Source organism: Cupressus sempervirens, chromosome 6 (assembly GCF_028749045.1).
Source record: "Cupressus sempervirens isolate cs-2001-9-10 chromosome 6, ASM2874904v1, whole genome shotgun sequence".
Classification (NCBI taxonomy): domain Eukaryota; kingdom Viridiplantae; phylum Streptophyta; class Pinopsida; order Cupressales; family Cupressaceae; genus Cupressus; species Cupressus sempervirens.
Window position 1 is genome coordinate 558,207,550 of NC_143123.1, and position 14,629 is coordinate 558,222,178.

The following is a 14,629-nucleotide window of genomic DNA, read 5'->3' on the forward strand; positions in this document are numbered from 1 at the left end:
AATATTATAAACTTTGATTTATCTAATTAATAGTTATATTATATTGTATGTTTTGTTGTAGCTTATTAAAGTGGTGTCATATTTGCATTGGGAAAAGTTGAAGGAGTCGTTTTTCCTTTCAAATTTCCTTATATTAATATTTTTATATTTAGAAAAGTTAAAGGAGTCATTTTTCTTTCAAATTTTCTTAAAATATAAGTGAATGTAATTTTATTTTATTGTTAAAATTTAAAAATGATATAAAATGATAATATATTTATAAAGGTTTGATGGGAAACAATTATATATATATATGAAATCATTGAATAATAATTTTCAATTTCATTTGTCATTTTTAAAGTAAAATTAAGGGGCATTTATTTGAACATTCAAAATCATTTTTTCTTAAATATTGTAGACTTGTTTTTTGGGGATGTTGGAAAGATTGGTCAATGGAGAGATAAATTGATTTCATTTTTTATTTTTTGATTTGATTTTGTTTATGATTTTTGAATTGACATTTAGATCACATTCTATGAATCATTATTAGGATTTTACATCTCATTGAACTTTCTACTTCATTTAATGATGGTTTCAAAATATCAATTCAAAAATTGTAAATATAGACAAATCTAAAATAAAAAATGACAAAGATTGGTTGCTAGCTCTAAATCCCCAATTTATACCACTATACAATTATTAAAGCACACTTTGTTTTTCTTTTTTTTTAACTTAATATATTAATAATTATTTTAATAAATTAAGTATCCAACATGTTTTACATGCTTCAAATATATTTATTAACTTTCCTTTGAAGTATTCTCATATCATATCTAGACTTCAAACTACCAAGTTCATTTCAACTATTGTAAATTCAACTTTGAAGTGAAAATAAATTGAGAAAATTCAAAATTAGTTGACTTTTGTAATAGAATCCCCACTATGATTTATCTTCTACACTATATGAAAAAAAACATACGTCTAGGACAAAAATTTAGATGACGGAAAAAATAGAGATGTAGGACAACACTAAATGACCAAAGCTAGCAATGAAAGATTTGATGATAAAAATCTTAATACAATCCAATCTAGAACTATATCACTACAATACAATAGATTGTGGAAATTTGTTCTCTTTAATTAAAATGGATATAAATTAAATAAAAATAAATTTCTTAACTACCAAATAATTGAGTTGACTTAATGCTATTGAGTTTGCTCCCCACTCTATAACAGACAAAGAAGGATAAGGCTTGAAGTCGTGGGTCACTCTTATGGTCTTGGGTTCAAGTTCGCCTCCAGGTTTTACCGGTGAGAGTGGCTTGCCTTAGCTCGCATCGGCCGCTGGTCATTGTTGGACTTAGGTCGCGGGGATACCTCTGTGAAACCGAGAAAAAAAAAAAAAACACTAAAAAATACGGGACAAAGAAGAAATTTCAATTTCTTTATTTTGACCAAAATAGACCTTATAACATTAAATGCTTGGGGTATAAGTGATTAAATGACAATAACAAATTAAATGGCACTACGTATATGTATAATAACGTTAAAAATAACTTTAAAAAAATATAAAAATAAGAGAAATTTAAACTATATAATCTTGCTGCTAAGCTCTTTTTCTATGACATCCTCAACTTTTTTACGCCAAAATCTTTATATAATCTAATTTAATGTGCTGAACATTATTAAAACCTCTATCTCTCTGTCCACATCATAAATCTGGCCAATTAAACGGGAACACAAAAGACACATGAGGAGACAGAGAAAATCTTGGGTTGGATAAAGCGCAAGAACTTTCCCACAAACTCATCTCGTCAGCTGCAAACAATCCACCCTTGGCACAGTCACGCCACACGTTGACATATGTCTTCCACGTCAAGCTCGCACAACCTTATCTAGCTGGGAAAGTTGTCGCAGATCCGTATTTTCACATTTTCAAACCCTAGCTCTACCAAACCCTAACCCGTGCTTCTGCCGAACCCTAGCGGCGGTCACAAGATCGAATCCAGAGGAGGACAAGAAGAAAAATGCAAGAGTAAATTCCTCCCGAGTTGACCGCGATTGCGCGATCAAATATCCAGCCGTGCGGAGCAATAAATATATGGCAGATAACCTGCTTTGCGGATAAAGATCTGCGGGCTTGATGCACTCGGGCGCCGTCGTCGTGTGCAGGGAGAGGGCGGAGGAGGAGAGGGAGAGGGAGCGGGAAGAGGAGCAGCTTGACGAGACCACTCCGCCTGAAGAAACTCAACAACCGCGCATTTTATCCGTCCTTTCCTGCGTCTTGCAGCGGCTAGTCACAAGAAACGACCAATACGTCCCTCCTGCCTACGCAGACAAGAATCTCACTGTCTTCCACGGCGTCCGCGCTCCCTCCATCACTGTTCCCAAGTACCTCGAGCGCATCTTCAAGTATACGAATTGCAGCCCCTCCTGCTTCGTTGTGGGCTATATTTACATTGACCGTCTCGTTCATAGACAACCGGACTTTCCAGTCACTTCTCTAAATGTCCATCGCCTGCTCCTTACCAGCGTTATGATCGCCGCCAAAATGCTCGACGATGCGTAAGTTTGTACTTATTTTCAGTAATTTTTTTGGCAAATTTTTTTTGGGAAAAGTTTTTGACGGGCTACTTTCAGTAGTTTTAAGTTTGTAATCCTTTGCATTTATGATTATGTAAATAAGGAAAAGTTTAGAACATGGGGAGAAGTGCTATGGAGTCGCTGGTGTTTTCTTCTTGTGTGATTGTTTGAAAGTTTGAGGTTGAATATGATTACATTGTAAATTAGTGGAATCTTATTGTATTGTAAATAGTGAAGTTTTAATAATCGTAGCTAAGAAGAATAGAAAAAAATTATGAAAACTTCTGGCAGCAGGAAAACCTTTTATGTTCTCACTTCGTTGCTGCAATTGTTTTAATTAAATAAAGCAAGCTTTCAGCCGTGGGCGTAATTTGAATGAAAAGTTTCTTTTTTCTTTTTTAGGTAAAATAGAGAAACTTTACGTGGGTGGGGAGGGTTGGGGGAAATTAAAGGAATTTTAGCAAGCCTTTACTTTTTGGAGTTGTTTTCCTGAAGATTTCAGTTGTAACTTTTTCTATTGTAATTGCTATAGTTTAGTAGGACAATCTTGTTGGCGCCCAGACTTAGGGATACTTGCACGAGGGTTTAATGAACATTTTAATGTGCACGGGTTCTATAAAACATTAATGTCTGATTGTAAAAGACGTCTTACTATTTGAAATCAGTTGTTTGGGAGTAGAAATTAGAAACATTCAAGGTACTGACTTTCTTTAGACCTAAAACTTTCTACACCTCAGCTCAGAGGGAAGTATAAAAGATTTCTTGTTAAGTATATTTAACTAGTTTGTCATGTAGGGAAGTTGAAACAAATTCGACCTCTAGAAAATATCTTTTTTCTTTGTAAACGATAGTTTACAGAAGATTGACGTATACATCAATTGTATTGAAATGTCCTTTGTGGAAATGTGGGTCGATTTTAGTTGACGTTTAGTGGGATGTTTTAATGCTGGGAAATTCTAGAATAATATAGCTTAAAATTCATATAGGTTCTTATTTTAAGAGCTTCTGAAATTATTAGGTCTATGAATCTTTTCCATCTGATGTTAAAACTCAGTTACTCTTATCTTTCCAGATACTACTAAAATAAATCTAATAGATTCTGGAAATACAATATTCAATATTTAAGTAGTTGTTCTTGTTGTGCAGGATCTAGTTATTTCAATGTTAGTGCTACTAAACTGCTATCTCAATAATATTTAGGAATATGCTAGAGCAATTTTAATTTACTGGATAGTGCCTGTAAAACATACTCTTATTGTAAGGTATATTAGGACAATTTTAGCCGATGATTGCTGAATTTTATGGATGTGAAGAATCAGTAGAAAATTTTAGCCTAAGATTTAACCAGTTTGAAAGGATGACAAATTGCAGGTTTAGTATTTTTAAAGAAACATGTATAATATGCATAGTTGTCATGGGGAAATGCTTGTGACTGACTTCTTTCTCATTTTGTGGCTCAAAAAACATTTTACTTTTCCCAATTTTGTTAGTGTCCTGATTAATAGGGCTTTAGTTTGCCAAATCCAAATTGTTATGTCATATTAAATTGTTTTGTCAAAGTTGATTAATTAGGAAAAATTAATAAGATAGGTCAATCATGTTTTATTGAAGTTCAGTCCGTCAGTTTTTGAGATTTTTTAATTTCTCTCAATACAGAATTTGTTCAGAAGGTTTTTGCTAAAATGAGCACTTCTGACAGTTGTAGATAAGTTTACTATGGACTGTAGATGTTTGAAGACTAAATTTAAATTGCATCTTCTTTTGTTTTCCTTTATTTAGGGCATTTTCTTGGAATTTCATCTTTAATTTTGAAATGTAAGGTCTGAAGTAGATTTTTTGGTTGAATGTTTTTGTAAACATTTTGATGTGGAAAGAGTAAATGCAAATTTTTTTAATTTTTAATTTAATAATTTTTGGTCTGAAGTAAATTAGGGCCAATTTTAGTTGGTGATTCTTTAAATGCTTGATGCGGAGAGAGTAAGCGTAAAATTTACTTTAGTGACACGTTGGTGGAAGTTTTGTGCTAAACTTTTGCCCGAAGTTTAGGGTAAGTATCAATGTGGAGTAAGAAAATTTAAGCATAAGATATATGATATAGCTTCTTGTTATGGTGGCTAAAGGTTTATTTATATTTATTATCTAAGTTAACAGATTCATTCTTGAAGGCAGCAAAGTCTGGTTTGGTTCTGACTAGAGGTCCTGATCAAATTCTCTGTAAAGTTTGCCACACGTTGTCAAATTTGGCCTAGAGCCTGTCAGATGGACCTGGGCCAGATTTTGGCAAATTTGCAGTGAATTTCAAAGAAAGTGGCAGGACCCAGCTAGACCTTGGTTTAAAAACTCAAATTTTGGACTTCTTTTTAAGTTTTTATTAGGGTCTAATTTAGTCTGTTTGACGCTCCAACCCAAAAATAGACCACTTAATAGGCATAAAATGGAAAACATGTCATTTGGACTAAAACATTGATATGTATGGTGGTGTATTTTGCTATGTTGCTTTACTATTATTAGCATAGTGGTGTTTGAACTTACTCGCTGCTGCATATGTGTGTGTAAAACATATGTATTTGTATGTATGAACCCAAAATGAAGTTGAACCCATCCCCCAAAACATTTGGATGCATTCCAAAGCTGAATCTGAACTGGCAACTTAGCTTATTAAGGACAAGAGTCCAAAAGAATTATCTTGAATTGACTGATTTATTTTGTGTATTGATATTGTCTGCAATTCTGTTTCTTGTGAAGATTTACTGAAATTACTGTGATGCAGATGACACCTAAAATTTTGGATACAAGATAAATTTTTAATCCAATTGTCATCACCAGTGCTGACTTGTGAAAGTATAACCCAAAATTCTTTTATTGTTAATTCACTAAATATATCAATGGTTATTTTATACTCTAAACAATTGTTTTTAGTATTTATTGTGGAAATTTATAAGAGCTTGCATAATTATCACTGATTTCTTTTATTTCAGGCATTATAATAATGCATTTTATGCTAGAGTAGGCGGTGTAAGCAACACGGAACTCAACCGTTTGGAGCTGGACCTTCTTTTCCGTCTAGACTTCCGGTTGAAGGTTACAGGGAAAATTTTTGAAAGCTATTGCTTGCACTTGGAGAAGGAAACTCTTGGACAGAGAATAGAGAGGAGTCCAGGAGTTTTCAGGCCAATTACTGGGATTTCATCAGATGCTGAATCTGTAAAACATGATGAGTCCAAAGTTCAAGTCGTTGTGCATTCCCCTCGTCCTTCTGTGACAACAATGGTGGTAAGAGACCATCCTGATCCTCCCAGCCGGTAAATGACAAAGGCTGTTCTTTTGATTGGATAAAGACCAAAGCAAACTGTAAGCAGTTTTGTATATAATTCTTTGCAACCAGGTACATGCCGACTTACCTTTAACCTGTTAAGGGTTTTGGGAACCTTGTACCCAATGTTTGATTGTAAGATAATTCAAAATAGTGTAAATATATTGATTTTATTTTCATAATTAGGGGAGTTGAACAATAATACATATAGAAGTGAGAAAATCTAGTTTTATTGTTTTGCTTTCCCATCATATTTGGCCTTCAAGATGACTTCATCAATCCAACAAGTTCATTCCTACAACAACAGAGAATCAGGATTGCTGATATTTATGGTCATTTAGAAGGCTGGTTAAGTTGCTCCTCTTAGAGCTGTATAGGGTTGAGAAATTTCAGCCATATTGTGCTCTAGTTTATCTTGTTGTGAGTAGATAGATGTCAATTGTTTATTCCTTTGAATCTGTTAATGTAGTGACAATAGAATGGACTTTGTTTTACCCTCTCCCCAACATGATAAAATGTTTATTTTCTTCACGACTCTTTTTCAAGTTTAGTGGCAATTAAATGAGCTTAAATGTTTGATGAACCCATTAGACTAAATCCATGTTCAGTGAAGAGTTCCTTCAAAAGTAGTGGTAACCGTATGAAGTTCTGAGTGCTAGTATATATTGATCCCTGTGAAATAAGAATGCCGGTCTGGCACAACCCATTTTGCATTTTTCAATTTTATTTAGTATTTGGAGGTGGATGGGAGAAGAATTCAGGAAATTTATTTTACTTTCATGAATATATTGACTTTAATAAACTCTTAAGATGTGAACACGTCAATTGACTTGTGGATGGTTGTTTCAAACTTTCACCAATGTAGATTGCATTTTCCTGGTAGTTGATATTCCATTGAAGCATGTTGATTGTATCCAGATGGTGTGTAACGCCCCAGACAGCAAGATATCTTATTCTTCTAAAAGGATTTATGAATGGCCTGGCTGGTTATTTTCTAATAACACAAGTTCGCTAGTCTATCTTATTAGGATTTGGTTGAAGGAAAGGTGTACGACAGAATTTAGTCAAATATTTTTTAAGGTTACTTGAACACCGTTGGTGATGAATTTAAATAACATTTTTCTTACATCACTTACTTTTGTTTCTTTCTTGAGAATCTTGAATCTCTAGAGTCTATGTAGATAGCTTTTGTACTGTGATTGGGTGAAGGAAATGCCTTCTGTAATTTGAATTGTTGAAAATAGCTATGGTGTTTTCAGACTTATGAGAGTATTTTCATAGTTACGATCCAAGAGAGATCTTGAGATTGGTCTGTCTGTTTATTGTTTGAAAAACATGGCTAGGAAAAGCTCTCACAAACTTTAATGGTCTATTTTGAGATATAACGAGTTTCAGCATGTTCTATATGCTTTCATTCCATTATCATTCAGTATTTTAAATGCCTTCCATTGTAATTGTAGGGGTTTCTCAAAATATCATACTTAAAAAGTGTTAATGTTTGGGTAGCTGCGTGAGAGCTCACTCATACCTGTGTTTATCATTTGGTTCAATCTCTTGTTTTGGTTCAGCAGGTTCTGGTCTCAGTAGAGACTCCTTATCCGTTCATTGTTATTTATCAGATGCTATGTGTTCTACTGAAATGAAGTGATGTCTTTCATGAACGGTCACTGCTCAGATTTGTGATAGCATTATTGGACTATATATGATCTACGCCATCTGTTTTCTTTTATTCTCAGCTCTCTTTGTGCATTTCTTTCTTCAGCTCAAACGTTGGTTGAATAGCCTTTATGATGACTTATGTCTCGTATATATTGTATTTCTATATGCTGTGTTGTAACTGCTGATTTTGCCTGTTGATATTCCATGCAAGAGTCTTTTTGGTTCTCATCGACTATCAGCTGTATAAAAAACCATGTGATTAATAATTCTTGGAATTGAAGAGACCTGTGTGACCATTGTCTTCCAAAAGGGAAATTTCTGTCTGGTTTTCTTGTTAAGGGTTCTGATTATTGCATTGAGTATATCTGGTTCAAAAACTTAACAAAAAGACGCTCTTGCCCTAGGTAAACAAGAAAATTGAAGCTATTCTGTAACTTAGCCATATAAGGCATCTAAGAAATTTAAGTGGTGCCAAAATTAATCCTTAAAGGTGGGATGTGCTTTTACTTCAGCAAGTGTAAATCAAGTTATTGGTTAATCAGAAGCCATTTAAGGTATCTAAGAAATAATTCTTCTAAGTGGTGCCAAAATTCATCATTAAAGCTGGGATGTATTTTGACTTGAGCAAGTGTAAATCAAGTTATGAGTTAATCAGAATCCTTATAAGGTATCTAATAAATAATTCTTCCAAGTGGTTCCAAAATTCATTGTTAAAGCTGGGATGTGTTTTTACTTCAGCAAGTGTAAATCAAGTTATTAATTAATCAGAAGCTATATAAGGTATCTAAGAAATAATTTTTTTCCAAACGGTGCCAAAATTCATCATTAAAGCTGGGATGTGTTTTTATCTCAGCAAGTGTAAATGGAGTTATTAGTTAGTCTTTAACCTTAGGATGTTTAATTAATTTTTTTTGAAGATTATGTAAAAGAAATGGTTGATTATGGATCATCAGCTACCAACTTGTCATTAAGAAATGGGTTTAGTTATTGTTCACAGATGTCAAAAGGCACATTGTTGGGTTTTTGGATAATTTAAGATTGGGTTTCATGTGATCTTTGAATTTTCTTGTGTACGGTTCTCTATTTGAGCTCCCCTTCTATTGTTTCCACTTGTCAAATTGCATTTACTGTTGGGAGTTTTTAGGCTAGTTTATAATGGCCCTGACCAGTGTTGACCCAATTGTTGATATTGGTGTTCACGTTGCTGCTTTGGAAAGCCATGGCACCTCCATTGAACAAATGTCCTCGCAAATTCATTTCGAAGGTTTTTATGAGGTAATTTTGATATGATCCTTCCTTTGCAAGAATTTGATGCCGCTTGTGATTGGTTAGAACAACATACCTTGATAGGGTATTTTGTGGGTAGGACTCCTCCTGAAGCTATGCTTTGATAATGGGTTAACAAGAGTTGGACTCCTTATGAAGTCTGCCTTGACGTTGTGCAAAACTTTACCAAAGGGTTTTTTTTTTTTTAATTTCACTTTGCCAACCCATTGCATGCAAACACAATTTTTAGCAATGGTCCTTGGCCTATGCATTCTTCCCTGCTTGTTTTTCAAAGATGGTCGAGAAACTTCACTGTCTCTAAGGACAAAAGGGTTAAGATTCCTTTGTGGGTGTGTGGTAGAGTTCCCAGGGTTACCCATGCTATGTTGGCCTTTTATTGGGTCCATCGCCAAGGCAAAGTTATCACAAAGGAACATGAGAAATTTTTCAATGCTTGCTCTCAGAAAAGTGTTTGCGTTGAGGTTGATCTTTCCAAGGATCTTAAGGATTGTGGAAATACGGATTGGGGCTCAAACCTTCTCTTGAAGGTGCTTTATTTATTAGGGATTGCCCTTTGGTTGTGCTTAGGGTTAAACCCTCCCCTAAAGAGGTGCCTGTTGAACCAGTAGAAGGGGAAAAAAAAGAATGGAGTACTATTGGATGTAAGGGCAAGGCTCCTTTGGCTCCTAAACAGTCAAATGAGGCAGTCGTTTCGGTTCCTCCTATTTCAATAGGAGTGCAAACCCTAGCCAATTTAGGGACACAAGCGGCTTTTTCAGAACCAAACCTTGGTGTTTCACAGGTTTCAAATCCAAGTGTTTCACAGGGGATTAAGGCAGATGCAAGGGCCAACACCTTGGTTGTGATTCGTGCCCCTCTTGCTGCTTCTGCCATTGTGACTCAGAATGTGTGGCGTTCTTGCAATCCTCTCAAATGTGCTGAGAAACCAAAGGAGAAACAACGGGCCATTAGTTCAAAGGATTTTCCTTCTAGCTTTAACAAGGTTTTCACTGTTTTGCATAATAGTTACTCCTCTCTCGAGGACGAGGAAGATATGGAAGAATTTTCATGAATTTTTTTATCATGGAATGTGTGAGGTCTAACAGACCTTTCCAAAAAGTACTATGTTGGGCATACCCATCATAGTTTTGGAAATTTATATTTTCTCTATATGCAAGAAGTTAAGATCTTTTGGTTTTGTGCTTTCATTTGCACGTCGCGTCATTTGGCTGAATAGCATTATGTTTCGAGACGTCGCGTCATTTGGCTGAATAGCATTATGTTTCCCTCTCAACATAATGTTGGCAGAGGTGGTGTAGTTACTCTCTTGTCATCTCGTCTTCATTTTGCTATTATTTCACATGGCTTTGACCCCATGCACAAAATCATTTGGCTTTTTCTTTCTATTAACAATCATTCTTTCGGAGTTGTTAATGTTTATGCTCCCAATGATGTTGTAGAAAAATCTCAATTTTGGGGCTAGCTAGTTGACAACTTGCTTTCAGCTACTTGGGTTATGTGTGGTGATTCCAATATGGTTGAGTTGATGGCATTTTGCCTTTTCGTTGGACAGTTGGGGAAAGGAAAGCCTGCTACTATATGCACAATAAATTGGGCCTTTTTTATCCCAATACTAACCGTCACCAATTTAGTGGGGTTTGGCACACTTGATCCAACTTTCGAGTTGGCTCTATCTGCATTTTAAAATCTCTTGATCGTGCCATGATTATTGCACAATCTTTTTTATCCTTTTCTGAAGATCGAGATTTACCTGTCATTCCCTTGCTAACGTTATCTAACCACTATTTCATTTATTTTGCCATTTCATGGCAAACAACTGTCCAACGAGATGTCAAGTCGCAATTTTTTCTCAACACGTTTGTGCTAATGCATGCTTCCACTATTGCTCATATCCTACGTGTCTAGAATCTAGAGCCACGTCCGCATTCCCAAACAAGGTGGATTTTTAGTGGAACTGCTTGCTTTCTATGCATCTATGGATGATAGTTAGCGGTTTTCAAAAGGCGGTCTTATGAATCCACTACCACTATGCTCAAAAAAGCTTCTAAGGCTCTCACCCTTAATCCTTTTGATGTTGATTTGCAAATTCAACTTGCCAAACTTCACAATGATAAGCAGGTTGGGGATAATTATGCCACTCAAGGGGCCCAAATCAAAGCTCACCTCCAGTGGTTGGAGGTTGGTGATAAAGCTTCAAAGGAATTCTTTCAGGCTCTTTGAGCTTGTCATATCGATTTTGGGATTAAAAAAATCAAACAAGGCACTTTTGTTCTCTCCAGTCTCCTTGACATTTTGCAAGCATTTGTTCATCACTATGAGAACGTTTTTGCTTTGCAGGAAAATTTGGTTGCTCTGGAGGAAGCTCTTAGAAAGTGTATTTCAGTTACTCCAAATCGTCTAACAGTTGAGCAACGTGCTTTCTGTGAGCAATTTCTTACCCTCCGAGACCTTCAAGAGGCAGTTTTCTCCATGGCAGATGAAAAGTCCCTGGGTGTGATGGGTTTCCTTGTGAATTTTGCAAACACCTCTAGGAGTATATTGGTCTCGATTTGCACAAAGTTTATCTTGAAGCCTATCATTCTAAAAGCTTAGGAGCAATTATCAACAAAGGAAACATTAAATTATATATCTAAAGCTGGAGATCCTAAAGATATTTGCAATTGGCGGCCCATTACCCTTCTTAATGTGTTTTATAAGATTATTGCTAAGGCAATTTCTCTTAAAATTTGCCATCTCCTGCCTTTAATTGTGCGGCCTGAGCAAATTGGTTTATCAAGTCCAAATATATTCTTGACAACATCATTGCTATCTGGGAAGGTATGGAGTGGGCATGCAAGTCCAAGCAATCGACTGTTTTTTTGAAAATTGATTTTGCAAAAGCCTATGACAGGATTGAATGGCTTTTTATTTTGGCTATGCTCCAGGCTCTTGGTTTTAGTCCCAATTCTCTGCGGTCCGTGGAGATGCTAATGCTTGCATTACCATCAATAACTCCCAATTTGACGCCTTTGGGTTTTTTCATTCCATCAAGCAAGGTTGCCCTCTGGCTCTGGCGCTTTATGTTCTTGTTGCTGAAGGGTTTGGCTATTTACTAGCCCACCTTGTGTCTTCAGGTTTGGTTTATGGCATTTATTTACCAAAATCTTCTACCCAGTTGGTCAGTGGTCATTTTGCTGATGATTCCTTTCTCACTCTTTTGGAGGATGAGGAAAACATCAATAATGCCTTAAACTGTCTTGACACTTTTTGTCAAGCCTTTGGCTTTGCTATTCAATGGCATAAAACACTCTGTTATTGCCAGTCCTTTTTGCTAGCACCACCTTGGCTTAACCAGTTTGAATGGAAATGGGTCACTCATAGGGAGATATTTTGCTTTGTAGGCATTCCTTTTGCTATGGAATGTTGTGCTTGCCAAGATTACCAAGAAACTAGATTATTGGCTTACAAAACCGCTTTCTCTTGCGAGCAAATTTTAGATTTGCTCTAAAGTTCTTGCAACAACGCATGTTTATTATTCTTCTTGTTGGGCTCCTTCAAAAGCCTCCTATCAGAAATTAGAGCAATTGCTCTATGATATTCTTTGGGCTTCTGGTTCCAAGCATCATGGCTTTCACAAAGTTGCTTGGGATTTTTGTTGTCTCCCCAAAGAATCTGGAGGCCTTGGCCTTCTCTCCACTCAAAAGCAAGACCTTGCTCTATGTGCAAAATGGATTATTTGTGCCATCACTAGAGATGAAGCTTGGAAGATTCTGGTTCGACATTGTATTTCTTTTGGGTTTCTTGTTAACAGGCCTGCATGGAAGGGGATTGACTTTCACACCCTTCTCATCATGCAAGAACTCGTGCTCATACATGACTCTTTTGTTATCAAGAACATATGGAGAACTTGGGAAGTTGTCAAGCCTTGGCTTCGCTGGTCTGGTGATGAGTTTCGTAATTGGCTTTCTTTGAACCAGCAGAACATTTGGTAGTCTCCCCTGTTTGCCATCCAGGGTATTCCACTTGCCAAGACTCAAGCCGCTAGTGCTCTACGTTTTTTCAAACAAGGCATCAAAACTCCTAAAGATATTTTCTCTAGGGTTTCCATGAGTATCAGATCTTGGGAAGATATGTAAATCCAATACCGTCTTGCCCATTCAGATCGACAGACTTTTGACTTATTGCTTTCTGCAATTCCAAGGCACTTAATTCATAAAGTGGGTATTCAGTCTATTAGACCTTGGTGGACTGATTGGAAGTGGTATCCCGCCACTCCTTTTTCCAATTACAAACCAAGTCTGGGTTATAAATGGCTTTCTCCTCATCTGCTAATGGTGGATACTCTCAATTAGAGATGTCATTTGCAATCTTCTCTTTCCCAATGGAGAAAGTGCCTTTACACTATTTGGAGTGTTTTTACAGAACCCAAAATTGCTCATTTTGTTTGGTGCCTAGCTTTTCAAGGTCTTCCCCTTGGGCCTCGACTCAAGCATATTGGGGTTCAAGATCCTAGGTGTCCATTATGTGGCCAACCAGAGTCTTTCTTGCATATTTTATGGTTTTGTAGACGTGCTCAAAATTATTGGCACCGATTCATGATTTTTTAAAGCCATTTCGGCCTGAACCCTTTTCTTGGCATATGGTTATTTTGGGTGATTCCCCCAGAATCCTTAGAAAATTTATCCAGAGTTGGCATACTTTTAGGATGGAGATTTTGTTCACTATGTGGAATGATAGAAATGTTGTTATTTTCACTCTCAGTTTTCTTGATATAAATATTGCTATGTACATTAAGGCATGCATTTGTAATAATGTAATGGTACAGATTCAAGTACAAGAAAACAAGGTGGCCTTGGAGGTGGCCCACTTTCAATAACTTCTTAATCATTGAGGCAATGCCCCTTCTACTATTGTCAAGGTCCCTCTAGATGCCTCAGTTGATACCTGGACGCCTAGAGGCCTCTGTTAGAGGTGCAATTCTTCAAGCCACTGCTCACGCACACTACGTTCGCAGGCTTCCTGCCACCGCTCTCCTAGTGGTGGCGATGGTGGATGGAGGTACCACTTGGTTTCCCTGCCCTGTGGTGGCACTGGCTAGTCCCCGACTGCTCCTCCCAGAGCTCAGTGAGTGGTTTCTGGGAAGTGGCTTGTTCACCTGAATTTGGCTATCTCACCTCTGCGGCCTAATCCGAAGGAGGCTGACCAGGCCCCTGATGCTACTGATGACAACTGGACTGTTCCCAACTCGCCTGCCAACCCCAAAGAGGACTGGGGATTTCATGATCGGGATGAACCACCCCCCTTAGCTGATGTTGCTTTAACTGTCTGAGGGTTGTTTTATATGTTTTCTTTTTAATGAATAGTTTGTGATTTCGGCTTCAGTCGTGTGAACTCTCACGGAGTGATCTTGTATCCCCCAACCCTTTTTTGTGAATTGTAATCTTAATATATTATTTATTAATAGAAAAGGACTATTCATAAATTTAAAAAAAAATCTAAATTACTATTTCCAGGCTGTCTTAGTCATTTAAAGAGTTACATAACTACTTTGGCAATTTCATTGCTTAGGTTTTGTACATAAAGGGTAAGGGAGGTTATTACATCATGTTATTTCTGGAATGGTGCTCCCGTCACAACCCCCGATTCTTCAGAAATAGTATGATCTATTATAATTCCAGTTGTTTGATTTTTGCTACATTATAATCTTGCAGATCAAATTTGTTTTAATGCTCCAAAAATTCAATGGCCCTTGCTCTAGTAGCTTATAAGCATAGAGTTGATTGATGGATGGACGCAATGAAATGTCTAGGCATACTTGTTTCATGAACC

At 36.5% G+C, this 14,629-nt stretch overlaps 1 protein-coding gene across 1 annotated transcript; it reads left to right on the forward strand.

Annotated features, from left to right (window-relative positions):
• The first annotated feature begins 1,704 nt into the window (after positions 1 to 1,704).
• Positions 1,705 to 6,057, forward strand: LOC149553480 (cyclin-U1-1-like). Its single transcript, XM_089788927.1, has 2 exons — positions 1,705 to 2,544; positions 5,541 to 6,057. The coding sequence occupies exons 1-2, from the start codon at positions 2,123 to 2,125 to the stop codon at positions 5,866 to 5,868; spliced, it is 750 nt and encodes a 249-aa protein (XP_089645053.1). The 5' UTR covers positions 1,705 to 2,122; the 3' UTR covers positions 5,869 to 6,057.
• Positions 6,058 to 14,629: the final 8,572 nt, after the last annotated feature.

Coding starts and splice junctions, on each gene's coding strand:
- LOC149553480 (XM_089788927.1), top strand. CDS start 2,123: ATGCACTCGGGCGCCGTCGTCGTGTGCAGGGAGAGGGCGGAGGAGGAG. Junction 2,545..5,540: donor GCCAAAATGCTCGACGATGC/GTAAGTTTGTAC, acceptor CTTTTATTTCAG/GCATTATAATAATGCATTTT.